The sequence below is a fragment of the Mastigoproctus giganteus genome, chromosome 9, assembly GCF_048544385.1.
Source record: "Mastigoproctus giganteus isolate SK-2022 chromosome 9, ASM4854438v1, whole genome shotgun sequence".
Classification (NCBI taxonomy): domain Eukaryota; kingdom Metazoa; phylum Arthropoda; class Arachnida; order Uropygi; family Thelyphonidae; genus Mastigoproctus; species Mastigoproctus giganteus.
In genome coordinates, this window is record NC_143583.1 from 73,417,093 (window position 1) to 73,434,560 (window position 17,468).

Genomic DNA, 17,468 nt, shown 5'->3' on the forward strand with positions numbered 1-17,468 from the left:
GGCTTCGACAGTGGGCTTAAAATATTCAGTAAACAACATAGTAAACAGATCTGCTGTCATCTAGGTTTTGTTGTTTGATTTATAATACAGGCAGACTAGCTTTAGCATAAATCTTGAGGGCCCTAAGATTTTCAGAATGGTAGATGAGCATTGGCTTCAACTTGCAGTCACTAGCTGCATTAGTCTGTAACGAGAGAGTCAGCCTATCCTCTGCAGCTTTGAAGCCAGGCATTGACTACTCCTCTTTAGCTATGAAAATCCTAGACGGCATCTTCCAATATAGGGCCATTTCGTGAACATTGAAAATCTGCTGCTTAGTGTAGCTACCTTCATTAGTTGCCTTAGCTAGCTCATCTGGATAACTAAACTGGAAAATATTTAACATGAATATAATAATGAAAAGTGCCGTATTAGCAAAGTGTTCTAAAGCAAGGTACACCTATACTAAGTGGTTAAAATTTTGACAGAAAGATAAAATATTCAATTATAAGTGTGACAGAAATCTCCTCTAAAAATTGAGAGGCTGATATTAGTACTACAGTAGAATGTCGGTTATCCGGAACGTCAGTTATCTGGAATAATTTGAAAATGCTGATCTTTCTTCTTCTCCTTTTTTTTATTTTTTTTTATTAAGTTAACGGTGGTACAGTAAGCACCGGTTATATTGAGCACATTTGCAAATTGAATTTTGATTATAAAAATAAAAAGATAAAGTTTGCTATCCGTTTATAACAGATTGTACAAACAAAGAGCCCAATAAACTGAAAACTGCAAATTGTTTTATGGTTGTGGCCTCTAAAATTCTGTGACCTTCAGAAGTGTGCTTTAGAGAAATATCACAGAGACTACTGGGGTTTCTCGGAAACCTTGAGTGAATTTCAGATTAGTTTAGCTACAGGTTTGGTAAGAATAATATCAGCCCGAAACTGTGCACTTTATTATTTTCTCAATTTTTTACTGTAAAATGTGAACGAGAAGAAAATGTGTACTTTTAACATAGAATTGGAAAAGGTGAAAATTTAAGAAATCTCTCTCCAAAGAGTTTGATGTGAAACTTCAACAATTTACAGCACCAAGAAAAATTCCAATGCTATAACAGAATTTGTATCGATTATGGATAGTGAAGGAATCTAGCAGGAAAAAGACAATATTGAAACCTGAAAATGCCACTTTAGAGAGTGCACTTTATTTTTTATTCTTCAGAAGCCAAGTTTAGGTGAACCTGGCTCAATGTTGTGTGAAAAAGTATTGGATTTTAATTGAAAATTAAGAGGTAATGAAGATTTTAAGGCAAGCACAGGTTGGCTGAAAAACCTTACACTGCAACACGGTATGCGTGAACTAGATATTCAAGGCGAGAAACTCTCTGCAGACGAATCGGCAGCAGTGTCCTAAAAGTAAGTTTGCTTCATTTATAGCAAATAAGAGAAAGAAAACATTTATAATGTTTTTGAGATGGGCTTATTATGGAAAGCATTACCAAGAAAAACACTAGTCACTAAAAGAAAAATGCCTGCACCAAGTTTTAAGATGAGAAAATAGCGAGTTACAATTACTATATGTGCAGATATCATTGGGACGCACAGATTGTCCAAGCTCATTATCGTTAAGTCGAAAAAACCGAGAGCATTTAAAAATCTTTATAATTTTGTTGTTTTGTATAAAAATGCCTGGATGGATGTTTCTGTTTTCCAAGATTGGTTTATAATTTTTTTTTTATATTTAATTAATCTTAATTATTTAATTTAATTGTAAGGTAAGATTAAATTTATTTTAATCTTATAGGAAAAATTATCTGGAAAATTTTCTGGTTTGGCTATCCAGAATAAGTCTGACATCAATTATTCCAGATAACTGATGCTCTACTGTATTTATTATAGCCATTAAAGGTTCTGCTTAAACAAAATCATGCTATATCTTATTGCATCTCAACCCAGAGTAAACTTGGAAAGATAACTTCAAAGTTGCAATATAATAACCACATGCTTACTCTCCCTCTCTGGACTATTCATCCAGGAGAGAGAGAGAGAGAGAGAGAGAATGTGGTTATTATACTGCAACTTTTTACCTGTGATTATAAAGTAATAATTTTTCAGATTACATAGTGATTATAATCTGCTTTTGGAGGTAGGCACCACCTTCCCTAATAGTATAAAAATAACAGTTTGCACAGTGTTATTTATTCATTTTAATGGGAAAACATAACTGACAAAGATATTTTTTTTATTTTAGAGCTCTTTATTTGCACCCTGCCACTCCCTCATTCCACCAGAGCCATATTTTGCATCTTGTGTTTATGACTTGTGTGCCTGTTCAGAGAACGACGACTGTCTTTGTGACATTTTATCTACATATTCACAGGAATGTTCCCAAGCAGGAATTATTCTTAAGTGGAGATCATCAGGACTCTGTGGTAAGGCCCAATAAAATTAGCATAAAAAAAGTATTTAAGGATCTTTTCTCATACTGTGGTGAGTTAAAAAAAAGATTTATGAATAGGATCTGTGAGACATTTTATGATCAAATGATCTGCACCTTGACACAAATATAAATATACTTCAATTTGATAAAAAAAACAGAGTACTATTTCAGTGTAGATAGTTTTAAGAAAATAATGCCACACTATGTTGTTTTTTGTCATTACTGTTGAACACTTTTGTTCAACAGTAATGACACAGTTCAACAGTAAAACAGAACTACATTTTATGCTTATAATAGTTTTTTTTTTTTTTCAGCAGCATTGATAAGTTTCATTTCACTGAAAATAATATATAAAAAAATATTTTTTAATTTTTCAAATTTTAAAAAATAAAAAAATTACATTGAATACATATTGTGATCCATTAGTAAAAAGGTCAAGATTGGTGTACTACACTGGTGTGCAAAACTTAAGGACCAGTCAGGTTTTCACCTGTAGCTTCTCATACAAGTGGCCTGGATATGGGAAAAACATACCAAAGGAACCGCATGAGGTACAGAAATAATGAAGGAAATAACACCAACACAATAACGGAAACAAAATGGTACAGAGGGACCGTTTCGAAAATGGCAACATAGCACTGGCCGCCATGATACAGATGCATCACTGCCAAAGATGGAACAAAGGGAAGAGGTGGTCCTCAGTAGGAGATATGGCTACCCCTAATGATCGATGCAGGCTTTGCACTGCCTGTCCATACTTAGAACAGTGTTGTTGATAAGTTTTTGCAGTAACGTCATCCATTCCTCTGTTAGCACCATCTTCAGCTGGTGAACATTTTCTGGTGGGTGTGGACGTGCCACTAGACGTCTCCCCAGAGCATCCAATATGTGTTCGATGGGATTTAGATCAGTGGAACGAGTAGGCCAATCCATACGAACAATGTCCTCACTTTCCAAAAGCATATCAACAGCTTCAGTGCAATGGGGTGTGGCGTTATCATCCATAAACACGAACTCGGGACCAGTGGCACCTTGGAACAGATGCACATGGGGAAGGATTACCTTAGTACAGTAGCATGCACAGGTTACAGTACCGCCTTCCAGGATCTGGAGTTGTGTATGTCCATCCAAGATAATGTCTCCCTAGACGAGAACACTTCGACCGCCATATTGATCTCTTTCAGTGATGTTTGTGGGGTGATACCGTGTGCCAACCTCTCGCCAGGTTAGGTGACATCCAGAATCGCTGCTGAGACTGAATCTACTCTCATCGGTAAAGAGTACCTTACTCCATTTTGCACTGCTGTCCAGTCCTTGTGTTTGATGCACCACTGTAAATGGTGTCTCCGATGGGCAGGTGTTAAAGAGAGACAGTGTACTGGAAGTCGGGCAAACAGTCCACCTCTGTGGAGGCACCTGGCCACAGTAAACTGCAATATCCTATGTCCTGTGCAGCTGGCTTGCAATGGATCCCACTGACTGGTGTCGGCCCCTTTTGGCCTGTAGGAGTATATAGCAGTCATCGTTGGGCTTTGTTTTTCATGGGCAACCACCACTGGTCCTTCGAACAGCTGTACCTGTTGTTCTGAAGGCTGACCACGCACGTGAGACAATGCTATGGGTGATACAGAACTCTGCAGCCACACTCCTTGCACTTTGACCTTTCTTGAGTTTCCCAATTATTCGACCACCGGGTAAAGTCATCCAGATGTTTTTTTTTTTGATAGTTGTTGGCGCATAGGCTTCTGTGGCCATAATGCACCTCCCAAGGTTTTTGCAGTACTTTTATCCAAGCCCGAGGCGGGAATCGAACCCGCGACCTTTGGGTTGCCAGGCAGGCACTTTACCCACCCGGCTAGCCCGGTCAGCTCCAAATGTTGTCTACTGGCCATATTGTTGTCTGTAGCGCTGTATGAAACCAATTGAATGTCTGTAACAATCATGCTCACCATTTGGTAATTTGCACATAACTGCTGCTTTTATCTGTTTATGTGAGCCCTCTCATCACGATTCAAATTTTTGCATGTGCACCAGCTTTCTATGCCACAGTTATGTAAATTGCCACAGGCTGTTTTGTTTGATTTTGTGGTCATAACCTTTAGAAATAGTGTTGGTCCTTAAGTTTTGCACACCAGTCTATGAGCAGAATTTTAAAAAAATCAAAACCTTTTCCACAAATAAAAAAAGAAAGGTAGGCAGACACTGGCCAAGTACCACAGAACCAGTTTTTATTGTTGTTGTTGTTTGGTTTTTGGGAGCATTAGCAACTAAGGCCATATTGCTCCGGGGTTATGCGGTGGTCATTCCCTGAAATTTCTGCATCCTCCATATTTGGTGGTCACGGGCTCGAACCCCGGTCTAATCAAGAAGCATGTGCTACGCACTGCTGCTCCTGCCCACCTGGCTACGGAGGCGCCTCCATTTTTATTACAAGGTGGGGAGTGATTAGTGTGACGTTAAACACCACTCCATATTATTATTATTATATTTTTTAATGAAAATCCTAAACATAAAGGCATTAGAACCTACCATGCATTTGTTAAGATGGGAAGACAGAAGATACTTATTGAGATTAGATATGAATTTTTATAGATTATAATTTCCACGAAATATATTTGGGGTGGGGGGTTGGTCCAGAAAACAGTTGAAAAGATGAATCATTAATTAATCTGATTTTCCTCTTTTGGATGAAGTCCAGAAATCTGAGAGAGGTTTTGGAGACACTGTCTCATATATGGGAACAATATTCCATGGTGGGGCAGATTTGAGACTTGTACAGAGTGAGCAGTTGTTTAGCATTAGCATTAGCATTAGTAGAGGCATATGATGCAAGAAAGCAAGCTTATTCAGCATCAGCCAAAAGAAAAAAAAAAAAAAAAAACCTCTCCAATTTCACCCCTCCGTTCGTTCGAAATACCTGTCCAGTTGAGCTTTAAATTTGTTTAGGCTATCAACTTCAACAACAAGTGATGGAAGTCGGTTCCACCAACCAACCACCCGCTGGCCAAAGGCAAATTTAGGCACATCTATCCGACATCCGTCCTTCTTCAATTTGAATTTATGCCCTCTGAGGTGATTATTCTGAGAAAGATGAAGAATCCCATTGGCATTGAGCATGCTCAAACCATTCAAAGCCTTATACACCTCTATCAGATCACCTCGCCGGTGCCTAGTCTCCAGACTCTGTAATTTGCAAAACTTAAGCCTTTCTTCGTAAGAGCAACCCTTTGTTCCATTTACTAATCTTGTTGCCCTTCTCTGTACCCGTTCCAGCAGCTCTACATCCTTCTTGAAATGAGGCCTCCAGACCTGTATACAGTACTCAAGATGTGGCCTAACCATTGCCTTATACAAGGGAATAATCACCTCCTTATCCCTGCTAGAAAAATTCCTGTATATCATTGACAAGACACCATGAGCTACTCTTGCAGCTCGTCTGCACTGCTCAGAGAACTTCATATCTGCCTGCACAATTACCCCCAGGTCCTTTTCATTCTCCACCACTGTCAGTGTAGTACCGCAGAGTTGATACATTGCTCTGGGGTTACTGTTACCCATATGTAGTACTTTACATTTGTCAATGTTAAACTTCATTTGCCACCTCTCAGCCCATCTGTTCAACCTTTCCAGATCCTGTTGCAGCAGCATAGCGTCAGTAGTGTCCTTAACGACCCTGCCAACCTTTGTATCATCTGCAAACTTAGACATTAAACTTGATATCCCATCATCAATATCATTCATAAACACCGAAAACAACAATGGACCCAACACTGAACCTTGAGGAACTCCACTAATAACATTAGTCCACGTTGAGCAGTGTCCATTGATTACCACTCTCTGTCTTCTGCCACTCAACCATCCCCTTATCCATAGCAGCAATTTGCCTCCAATGCCACACTGCTCCAATTTGTGCAGCAGTCTTCCATGTGCAACAGTATCAAAAGCCTTTCTAAGATCCAAATATATAATATCAAAGTTATTCCCTGCATCCAGTTCTTTTGTGACTACATCATAGTATCCAATCAAATTGGTCAGGCAAGACCTGCCCTTAACAAAACCATGCTGCGTCTGAGCTATAACTGAATTCTTGTCTAGATGATCCTGCAGTGCTTCTTTAACCAGTGCCTCCATTAATTTACCTGGAACAGAAGTTAAACTAACAGGTCTATAATTACCTGTGTCAGCCTTTGATCCTCCTTTGTGAATTGGGGTTACATTTGCACATCTCCAGTCTATGGGTACCTCCCCTGAGTCCAAAGAAGCTCTCATAATTATGGCTAGGGATTTGCATACTTCCTTTGCTGCCTCCTTTAATATAACTGGATAGATCCCATCCACCCCAGGTGCCTTTTTTATGTTTATCCTCAACAATCTCTCCTCCACTTTCCTCTCAGTTATTACAAAATCATCCAGCTCACTGCCAATGTTTACTTTACCTACATCATTCTCCTTCCTGAATAACTCCTCATGCGTGAATGTAGATGCAAAATACTCGTTTAGATTGTTAGCCACCTGAGCAGGATCCTCAACTGTTGAACCATCAATATCCAGTGGACCAATCTGATTCATCCCTTTCCTTCTCGAGTTCAAGTATATAAAGAACTCCTTTCTGTTTTTCTTTGCATCCTTTGCCAAGGATTTTTCGTAGTCTGCCTTTGCCTGCCTAATCTCCTTTGTGACTTGGTTACAGACCAACTTATATCTATCATAGGCTTCCATGTCACCCATTAATTTGTATGTATCCCATGCATTTTTCTTCTCTGCCACATGTCTCATTAGTCCATCTGACAACCATTTAGGCCTAAACCTTGAACAATATTTCTTAGTTGGTATGTAAAGCCTGGTAGCCACCAAGATTAGTTCCTTGAATGCTTCCCATTTTGAGTTTGCTGTTGGTAACATCATCAGTTGGTCCCACTGTATAGAATTTAAATACTGTCTCAGACCATCATAGTCGCCTTTACGAAAACAAAAACCCTTCTCTTTACCCCTAATGGTAGTTACATCTTTGAGTAAATCCCACTTCAGCACACTGTGATCACTGCCACCTAGTGGTTCATTTATCTGCAGGTTCTTAATGCATGAAGAATCACTACTGATAATCAGATCAAGAGTATTGCTCCCTCTTGTTGCCTCACGAACATGCTGATGTAGAAAACAATCATCCAATAAATCCACAAAAGCCTTGCTAGTGTGCGAGTGACCAACCCACAAATTCCAGTCAATATCTGGGAAATTAAAATCCCCCATTATAAGACTCTCTGATTTACTGGCCCACTCTATTTCCCTGTACAATATATTATTATACTCATCAGAGTCATTAGGCCTATAGCACATTCCTACTCTCAATTTTGATTTCCCTATGCTTATGTCACACCAAACTGACTCGACACTGCCCTGTCCATCGATGTCAACTGGCTTCGCTTCCTTTGACTTTATGTGTTTCTTAATTAATAGCATAACCCCTCCTCCCCTCCTGTCCTGTCTATCCTTTCTATATACATTGTATTCCCCAAATTCCAGTTCCGCATTACTTATATCTGTGTGACCCCACGTTCCTGATATCCCAACAATATCTGCCTTTGATGTTTTGAGCAATACCTCAAATTCATCAAATTTATTTACCAAACTCCTAGCATTGGTGTACACGCAGGTATACATGCACCTGTTTCTATTCTTAGCTACCCTAACACAACCCATGTGTTTACTTGTAACGCAATGACTACCAGCAGTCTCTGAAATATCCTGCATCTTGTTTTTCAGACTTCTGCTCATTTGAATAGAAGCAGTGCAAGAATCACTTCCACCTCTGCCAGTGGCTACTGTTAATCTATTAGTCCTTGTATCCCCCCCAACTAGCAGTTTTCCGACCCACCTAACACTGCCTCGACAGCATCAGCAAAAATTCTTGCACCCTTTCTATTTAAGTGTATCCCATCCCTGTAGAAGCAATCTCTCCTGTTAACAAGTACAGTCCAGGCTGAAAAAAATTCTACCCCTTGAGCCTTGCACAATCCCTCCAGGGCCGAATTGATCGACAAGGCTCTCATCATATACTCCCTCCTATCGTGTCTGGGCAGAATTGCAGACACTTTCAAGTTCAACCCTAATTCACGGCTTTTTTTCAACAGTGACCTGTACTTGCTAAGTAATTCCGCCGGTCTCCTACTCTTAATATCATTAGTGCCAACGTGTACAACTATATCACCTTTTGTGCCCTTAAAAGATGATATCCGCTCTACAACGTCATCACCCTTTGCCCCCGGCAGACATACCCTGGTCCTATTCCACCTATCCTTTTTACAAAGCATGTTCCCCGTTTCCCTGACAATAGAGTCACCAACAACTACTAGTTCCTGTGGGACCAGCGCATTCTGCCTAGGGGGCTGCCCCTGTGTTGCCTGATGACCAAGTGCAAGCTCTGGCGTTGATGTGGGCAGCTGAGAGCTTGATGGGCCCCTCAATTTATTTCCTTCGAGGGCATCCACCCTGTCCTTCAAGGTCTCATAAAGGCCCATAACAACGCTGAGTTGTCGCCTGATTTCCTTGCACTCCTTACATCGTGCACACACAAAGACATCCCCCTTGGCAGTATTATGTCCCGTACCCGACTGCTCCGCAAACATTAAGCAAACAGTGCATTTTAATAGACTGTGATTCAGAGGGCAACTGCCCCCCTCAGTTCTCCCCTGAACCACAGCACTTCCATTAGCTTGAGCCTTTTGCTTTGCTGCTCTGGTCAGAGTCATGATTCCAATTTAATTCAATAAAATTTAAAACAAAAATTAAATCCTTAAGTTATATCCCAAAACAGTTATGTTATATATATATATATATATATATTTTTTTTTTTTTTTTTTTTTTTTCGGTATCTAGTGTTCCCTTTATACAACTTCCGTATCACGTGTACCACTATAGTTATGTATTAATTATTCGTTACGATTAAGTCGTTATATATATTTATAGAGTTAAAAATACAATTTAATTGACAATAAAGTTTATCAAGATTAATAGATTTACTGATTAATTGACAATATTATATTATGCAGTATACTACACTAAGCTTATGCTATCGTGTAAAAATGGCGGGAAATCACGAACGGTATTTCTACGGACTCGTAAGTATTGATTAGCTTCGAAATCTCGCTATCTCAATTTAGAATAAACTAAGGATCCTGACTCGGTCTATAATCTACTTATAGAAGATAATTTGATATAACAATTGGTTAATAAATCGACTAAATTTGGTTAAAAGACCTCTCGTTCAATTTGTGACACATCGATTTGATACCGTTACCGATACTAAGTAATATCTACGAAATCTCTGTCTAAGTTAAACGTTAAATTTGTTTAGGCTATCTATGTTTGTTTGTTTGTTTGTTTAGTAGAAAAGTAATGCCAAGAGCAAAAGAGAAACTCTAGTATTTGTGATGTGCTTATGCCAGAAGAGGTTAGAAATCAGGGTAATCCCTAATGGATATTTGAACTTGTCTAGAAATCTGAGTGCCATTGAAGTTAAGCATAGGTACAGTAGACTCCTTTTTGAAAGTTATAAGATGGGACTGAATTTAAGAAGGATTAAAATTAACTATGTTATATTTGCTTCATTGGAAATCAGCATTTAAGAAATTGGTGAATATTCGAGAAGTTGAGGCTGTTTGTGCAGGACAAGGTTTCTCTATCAGGAAGGTGGAATGCAATGTATTATCATCAGACAGTGGAAATTCTATCATCCAGATAGAATGACTGGAAATTCTATCATCCAGATAGAATTTCCAGTCAGTGGAAGAAGGTCATTAATATATGAAATAAAAAGAGGAAGAAATAAGTGAAGCTGGGGAACACTAGTATTAGTGGAGGAGTCAGAAGACAGAATGCTGTCTACCAGATGCCATCTACCAGAATGCCTGCAGAGGGTGATCAAAGAGAAAACTGGATACCCAATCGCAAAAAACAGTTCACATTATGGAAGTTGTCAATCCAGAAGATTGGAGCTTCTTTAAAAGACCTTTGTGCCAAACATGATCAAAAATACTAGAAATATCAAGTGAAATTTCTTGAGTTTCATCAAACGTTGTAATTGAATTTGTCCATAGATGGGTAGCATAAGCCAACATATCACCAGTGGATCAGTATAATGCTGAGTTTACAGATTTTGCAATTTAGAGAACTGAAGAATAACATTCTCAGTAGATGCTTAATCCTGTTGCTTTACTCTGTATCTTTTTGTTTGTTTGTTATTTGGTTTTTAGGAGCATTAGCAACTAAGGCCATATTACTCCGGGATATGCAGTGGTCATTCCTTGACCTTTCCACATTCTCCGTATTTGGTGGTGATGGACTCGAACCCCGATCTAATCAAGAAGCGTGTGCTACGCGCTGCTGCTCCTTCCCACCTGGCTACGGAGGCGCCTATATCTTTTTGTACAGATCTACATCCTTCCTAAAATGGTTTCAAAATCTGCATGTGGTATTTAAGATATGGTCTAACCACTGCTTTATAAAATATGATAATCATCTCATTGTCCCTGTTGGTAAAGTTAATGCATATTACTATACACCAATATTTTTGATTTACTCGTCTCCCACATTCCAATTTTATCCCCTTGTTCTTGTTTACAATAAATAATGACCACCAGGTCAAAGGAGTTTACAATAAATAATGAATACAATTGGTAATCGTATTTAGCAGTCATAGGCTTGAACCACAGTCCACTCAGAGCAGAGCATGTGCTACTGCACTCTCACTCCTGACCACTCAGCTACATCAGGCTTTTCTGGGTTCCCCATTGCCACCATATGATGCTCACCATAATGTGAACAGTAATGCTCAAATTGATCAGCCTGTACCTCTCAAATTTTGACTTCCAGATTAAAACAGAAAAATTAGCTCATATCTGAACTACATATTTAGAAAAATGCTTCAGGGGAACAGCAGAAAGGAGGAGAACTACCAATTAAACACTTTAAAATGTAATGGGAAACGTTCCACACTCTGTACATCCTATAATTCTATCTATTTTGCATCAGTTTTGGTATTCATTACTAAGGAAGGAAACTGTGAAGAGCACCGACAGCTACTGTGTAATACCCAAGTTAACAAACAAATGAACTTTCAATTATTTAAGTTCTCATTTTCATCAGCCTGATAAATATGAAATATAAAGATGCTTTCAAACTCATTTTAGTTTTTTTGATACCAAACCAGATCTGAAACATTGCCATTAAATAGAAAATTGGCATAATGGATGTATAAGTAGTGGCAAATGATAGGGAAGCAAGCTTATGCATCAGTAAAAAAAAAAAAAAACTTACATCACCTATCTGTTCCTCCAGTAATTTTTGTAATCTTTAAATTTATTCAAACTGGCACTTGCACAACACCAGATGGAAGTTTGTTGCAGCAATAAATTACTCTCTGGTTGAAAGCAAATTTTTGCACATCTATAAATAAGAATAATCCCACCAATTATGAATATCACTTATTACAGATCGTGATTAATTTAAGTAAATTAATATTTTAACAAGCAAAATTTTGATAATTCTCTATTATAATTATGCCACTGTGAATTTTAGTGTTCTTACAGCGTAGCCTTCAATTCATTTTATTATGTAAAAAGCATTACATAAAAAGTAAATTAAACTTCCCACATAACAGAACAACTTAATAATTGGCAATGTTTCTGGTTCCTTATTACGTAGCTCTGTTGTGTGGAAGTTTAACCTTCACTCACTCTTATCCACATTGTGGATGTGAGTGAAAATTAAAATATCAAATGAAAATAAATGAGAAACCAATAATAATAAAGTTGTCATTATATTTTTTTAGAATTTTCAAAGTCAATGACTTCCCAGATTGCAATTCAGATGCTTTCATGGCATCTTGCAAACACAATGTGAATGCCTATATTTTTGTCAGCTTTTTAAATTCAGCTGGTGAAATCAAAGTGCTATGACAAAATTAGACAACTTTCACTGGCATCTCACAGACACCACGTGGGAATTGCCTAGATGAAGGGTAGACACTTTTGCTCACCTGGAATCTGTTAAAGGACAAACAAAAATTTAATGCCTGTTAATTTATAGTACATATATATATATATCAAAATGAAAACAAAAAATACAAGTATAACCAGTTAGAAAATATTGGTGGCGAAAGTACGAGGAGGATTTGATTTGATTTCCAGAATAAAAAAAAAATTTTTTTTTAAAAAAGTGATGTCTCTCAGATGCCATGCTAGCAGAAGGTTAACTTACTTTTTTATGCAATAACATTCACATCTAATCAATTAACACTGATTGTGATTTAATTAATTCATTATGAACAAACATGTTTAATTTTTAATTTAAACATTCACATTATATCCTTATCTCGACACACCAATTATGTTTGAATAAACTGTTTAATTGGTAGTTATCAATGTAGAGCATAGTGTTATTTCATTATTTTAGTTTCTCAACTTATCCATGTCATTCCGTTCAGATTTCATATTTGTAATACTTTAACAATAACAAAAATAAATAGAATAATCTATTAGAATTATGTCACTGTTGATTTCAGTATTCTTCCAGTGTAGTCTTCAATTTCAATTTGCTGATCATTTTTTTAACTGAAAAGATATAGCCACAGAAAATTCTTTACAGCTTGATATTGGTGTACAAACTGAACTATGCTGTACTGCACATACATTCCTGTCTTGAAGAAGACAGGAGCATATGCACAGCTTGGTTTCAGCTTTGAAGTGTGTATATATATATATATATATATATTTTTTTTTTTTTGGAAAACAAGAATGTTGATACTAAATAGATTTAAAAGATATTTCTTAAGTAAATGCCTAAGAGTGTGAATACCTAAGAGTACTCCAACAAACTTCTTCACTAAATGGATTATTTGTTTTTATTATCCAATGAGTCAGAATAAGATATGAACATTGATAATGTAAATTATAAATTGTAATAAGGAAATGTGGACCAGTGACCTATTTAGTATTTTTTGCAATTTATTTAAGTGACAGTAGTATTAGTAGGGTGTTTTTTTTTTTTTTTTTTTTTTTTTTTTTATGGAAACCCCAAGCATAAGAGGTATTAGAACCTAACAGTACTTAGTACAGTGCATTGGTTCAAGGTTAAGAACACAAAAGAAGATGACTTCAATTTCTGTAGGTGTAATTTTCAGGAAATACATAGGAAGGGAAGTTGTTCCAGAGAATGAATAAATGGGGAACAAGAAAAGTTGATTCTGTGAGCTTGAAGTTGAACAGTAAAAGGATGCTGACTGATTGTGATGTGTGTTTAGAAGAGAGAAGGGAAATTATAGAAGCCAATTCAGAAGAACAGTGCCGTGGAAGTATCTATAGAAAAGTCATGAAGCAGAAACAGAACCTTTATGAGACAGTGAGTGAAGAGACTCTGTTAGAGGTAAGTCATTAATTAACCTGACTGCCTTCTTTTGAATGGAATCTAAAAGCCTGAGAGAGGCTTTGGAGCACTGCCCCACACTTGGGAACAATATTCCATGGTAGGGAAAATCTGTGATTTGTACAGAGTCAACAACTGTTTGCAAGAAAAGTAATGCAGAGAGCAAGACAGGAAATCCAGTTTTTTTAGATGCAGAAGAAGCAGTATTTGTAACGTGCTTATGCCAAAAGAGATTAGAAGTCAGGATAATCCCTAATAGAGATATATGATCTTGCCTAGAAATCAGTATCATTGAAGATAAGCATAGGAGCACAAGAATCTTTTTTGCAAGATTGAGTTTTAGAAAGACCAAAATCAACTAAGTTCTCCTTGCCCCCACTGGAGAATTACCTGAAGATCAGCATTTAAGGAATGGTATTTGGATATTAGAGAAGCTGTTTGTGCAGAGCAAGGTTTCTCAAAGTGGAAGGTGGAGTGCAATGTGCTATTATCAGCAAAACTATGGATAGGATTTCCGGTCAATGGAAGAAGGTCATTAATATATAAGAGGAAAAGAACGGGAAAAAGAAATGAAAGAAGTTAGAAGATAGAGAGTGATGGTAGACATACCATCACCTGCAGTGAGCTCAGAGAGAAAACTGGATACTCAGTTACAAAAAACAGTTTGCAAACCATAAGATGCAAGCTTATTTAGAAGACCTTTTTTATGCCATACACGATCAAAAGCCTTTCAAATGTCAAGAGCAACTGCTTGAGTTTCACCAAACGTTTTCATTGAATTTGTCCAAAGCTGGGTAACAAGCCAGGATATTGCCAGTGGATCGACTCTGATGGAATCCATACTAGTGATCAGGCGCCTCCGTAGCCAGGTGGGCAGGAGCAGCAGTGCATAGCACACACTTCTTGATTAGACCGGGGTTCGAGCCTGTGACCACCAAATACGGAGGATGCAGAAAGGTCAGGGAATGACCACCACATATCCCCGGAGCAATATGGCCTTCGTTGCTAATGCTCCTAGAAACCAAATAACAAACAAACTAGTGATCATTGATCAGATAGAAAGGTTCTGATAATTTAAGAGTTGGCAGTTAACAGATTTCTCCATTATTTTAGAAAGATTAGAAGTAAGTGCAATGAAATGATAATTGGATGAGGAGTATTAGTGATCCTTTTTAGGAACTGGCTGTCTACACGGTAACACAGTGGTATCATCACTGTCCTCCCCACACTGGGTGGAAAAAGCCCAAGTTCAAATCCCGTCAACAACGAGAAGAACTTTTATGGGGGTTTTTCACTCTGTGGCTCAGTTAGTCAGTCTCAGGTGTAGATAGCAAGGTGTTTTCCCCCAGAAACTGGAGTTTTTCATCCAGCAAAACAGGCAAATTGACCATGGGTATATGTAAAACAGGCAAATTACATGTGGGTATATGTAATACCTACCAGGTGACCCTAACATAACAGTTTGGTTTAGTTTAGTTTTTTTAGGAACTGACTGGATGTGAGCAAATTTCCAAGTAGAAGGGAAAACACCTATGAAATAAGAAAGTGAAAAAGGTGACACAGAACTGGAGTAGCTTAGGAGCACAGGTTTTGAGAACAAGTGGAGAAATATCTTCAGAACCTGACATTTTCTTGGCATAAAGACTTCAAAATTCTTCTGACATCCTTTTGATGCAAGACCACAGGAGGCACTGAATGGAGTGTACTTGGAATGACAGGTAGTTTACCAAGATCGTCAATACATGAGTTAGAAGAAAAGTAGGATGTTAGCAGGTCAGCTTTATCTTTTGTTGAAGTGGCAATGGAACCATCTGGTTTTGAGAGAGATGGGCAAAAGCTGCAGCCATTAGCTTTGGTAAAAGACCAGAATACTCAACTACCATTTGGACAAGAAGCAAGTTTTCTACTCATAGCCTGTTCAAAATCTAGTTTGGACTGATTAGTAACTGCTTTACAATTGTTGTGAATTTTGGTGTAGGCAGAAAATTAACCTAGAGATTTGGATACAAGCCAATTGCAATATGCAACATTCTTATTGGGAACTTCCAGGAATAAATTATTAGTACATTTACTGGAAAACAAGGTTTACACAAAGGACGAGAATTTAAGGTGGAGTGTAAAATGATTTCATTTCTACAAAAATAATTTCACTGAAATGATCTGAGCAAATGTTGACAGCAGCAGAATTGAAACATGGCTATTCTCAACATGTGGCCATTCTCAACCTCATGTTGAGAATGGCCACGAGAGAACGGCTCCATCGGAGAAGAGACCATCACCAAATTGTCATCTGAGTTGCCTACAGGAGCACTCACATTGACTGTACTTAGAAGGGTTGTTTGTAAGAAAAAGATCAAACATGTTGGCTGTGTGGTTAGGATTGCCTGGTATTCTGGTAGGGAAATACAGTCTCTGCAAGGTTATTAGTAATTACAAAAACCTCAGCATCTCAACCAGCTGGGTCCATGTGACTAGAAAATAGGAGTTGTGAACATTAAAATTACCAAGGAAAATTAGCTGACCATTAGGAGACAGTAAAGTTTCAAAGAGAGGAAGTCAAAGAGTTCCAAGTGATTAATGGAGGAATTAATCTGTTCTCTACGTTCTCTTTTCATTCGAAGAACAAAGGAAAATTACCTCTATCATTCTTGCAACTTCTGGGAGTTGGGAGAATGATAGAGGCAACAGATGAATTTGACAGAATGTGGAGGAGATTCCAAATTACTGTCTCTGACAGAGAATATCAGGGCAGATATATGACAGATATGAAGTGAAAGAAATCATACAGTGAATGATTAAGACAGCTGAGATGAGCAGTGGTTGAATGAACCGATAATTGGGATTGTCAGAAAAAGTGTGGGGTTGTTTAGCAGCCTGTAAGTGGAAATGGACATCGGGATTGGAATTGAGACCAGGTATATTTGAAATGAATGAGGAAGTGGTTTGGGAGGTTTAGATCTTTTCACAGATAAGTTTGTTCTATCAGTTTGACAAACCATAAGATGGAAGCTTATTTAGAAGACCTTTATGCCAAACAAAATCAAACGTCTTTTAAATGTCAAGAGCAACTGCTTAAGTTTCACCAAAATTTTCCACTGAATTTGTCTGTGGATTTGTAATATAAGCCAGAATATCACCTGTAGATCAACACTGATGGAATCCATACTGACGATCGTTGATCAGATGGAAAGTTTCTAGATAGTTAAGAGTTGGCAGTTAATTGATTTCTCCATTACTTTAGAAAAAGAAGTAATTGCAATGGGATGATAATTGGATGGGAGGGATTTGTCACCCTTTTTTTAGAAACTGACTGGATATGGGCAAATTTTCAAGCAGAAGGAAAAACACCTTTAGAATAAGAAATGCAACACAGAACAGGAGTAAGTTCAGGAGCACAGGTTTTGAGAACAAGTGGAGAAATAACATCAGGACCTGGAGCTTTCTTAGCATCAAGATTAATCAAAATCCTTCTGACATTCTTTTGATAGAAGACCACAGGAGGCATTGAATGGAGTGTACTGGGAATGGCAGGTGGTTTAACAAGATCATCAATACACGAGTTGGAAGGAAGAAAAATAGGATGCTAGCAGGTCAGCTTTATCTTTGGATGAAGTTGGAAAACAGAT

General features: G+C 37.7%; 1 protein-coding gene across 3 annotated transcripts in view; it reads left to right on the plus strand.

Moving 5' to 3' along the window:
• The window catches only part of LOC150080448 (kielin/chordin-like protein), a 1,054,752-nt gene that overhangs the window by 1,020,354 nt on the left and 16,930 nt on the right, over positions 1-17,468 (plus strand). For all 3 annotated transcript variants that reach the window (XM_090381408.1, XM_090381409.1, XM_090381410.1), the window contains one exon: positions 2,233-2,413. In XM_090381408.1, the coding sequence (XP_090237534.1) occupies positions 2,233-2,413 (181 nt within the window). The remainder of the gene's footprint in view (positions 1-2,232; positions 2,414-17,468) is intronic.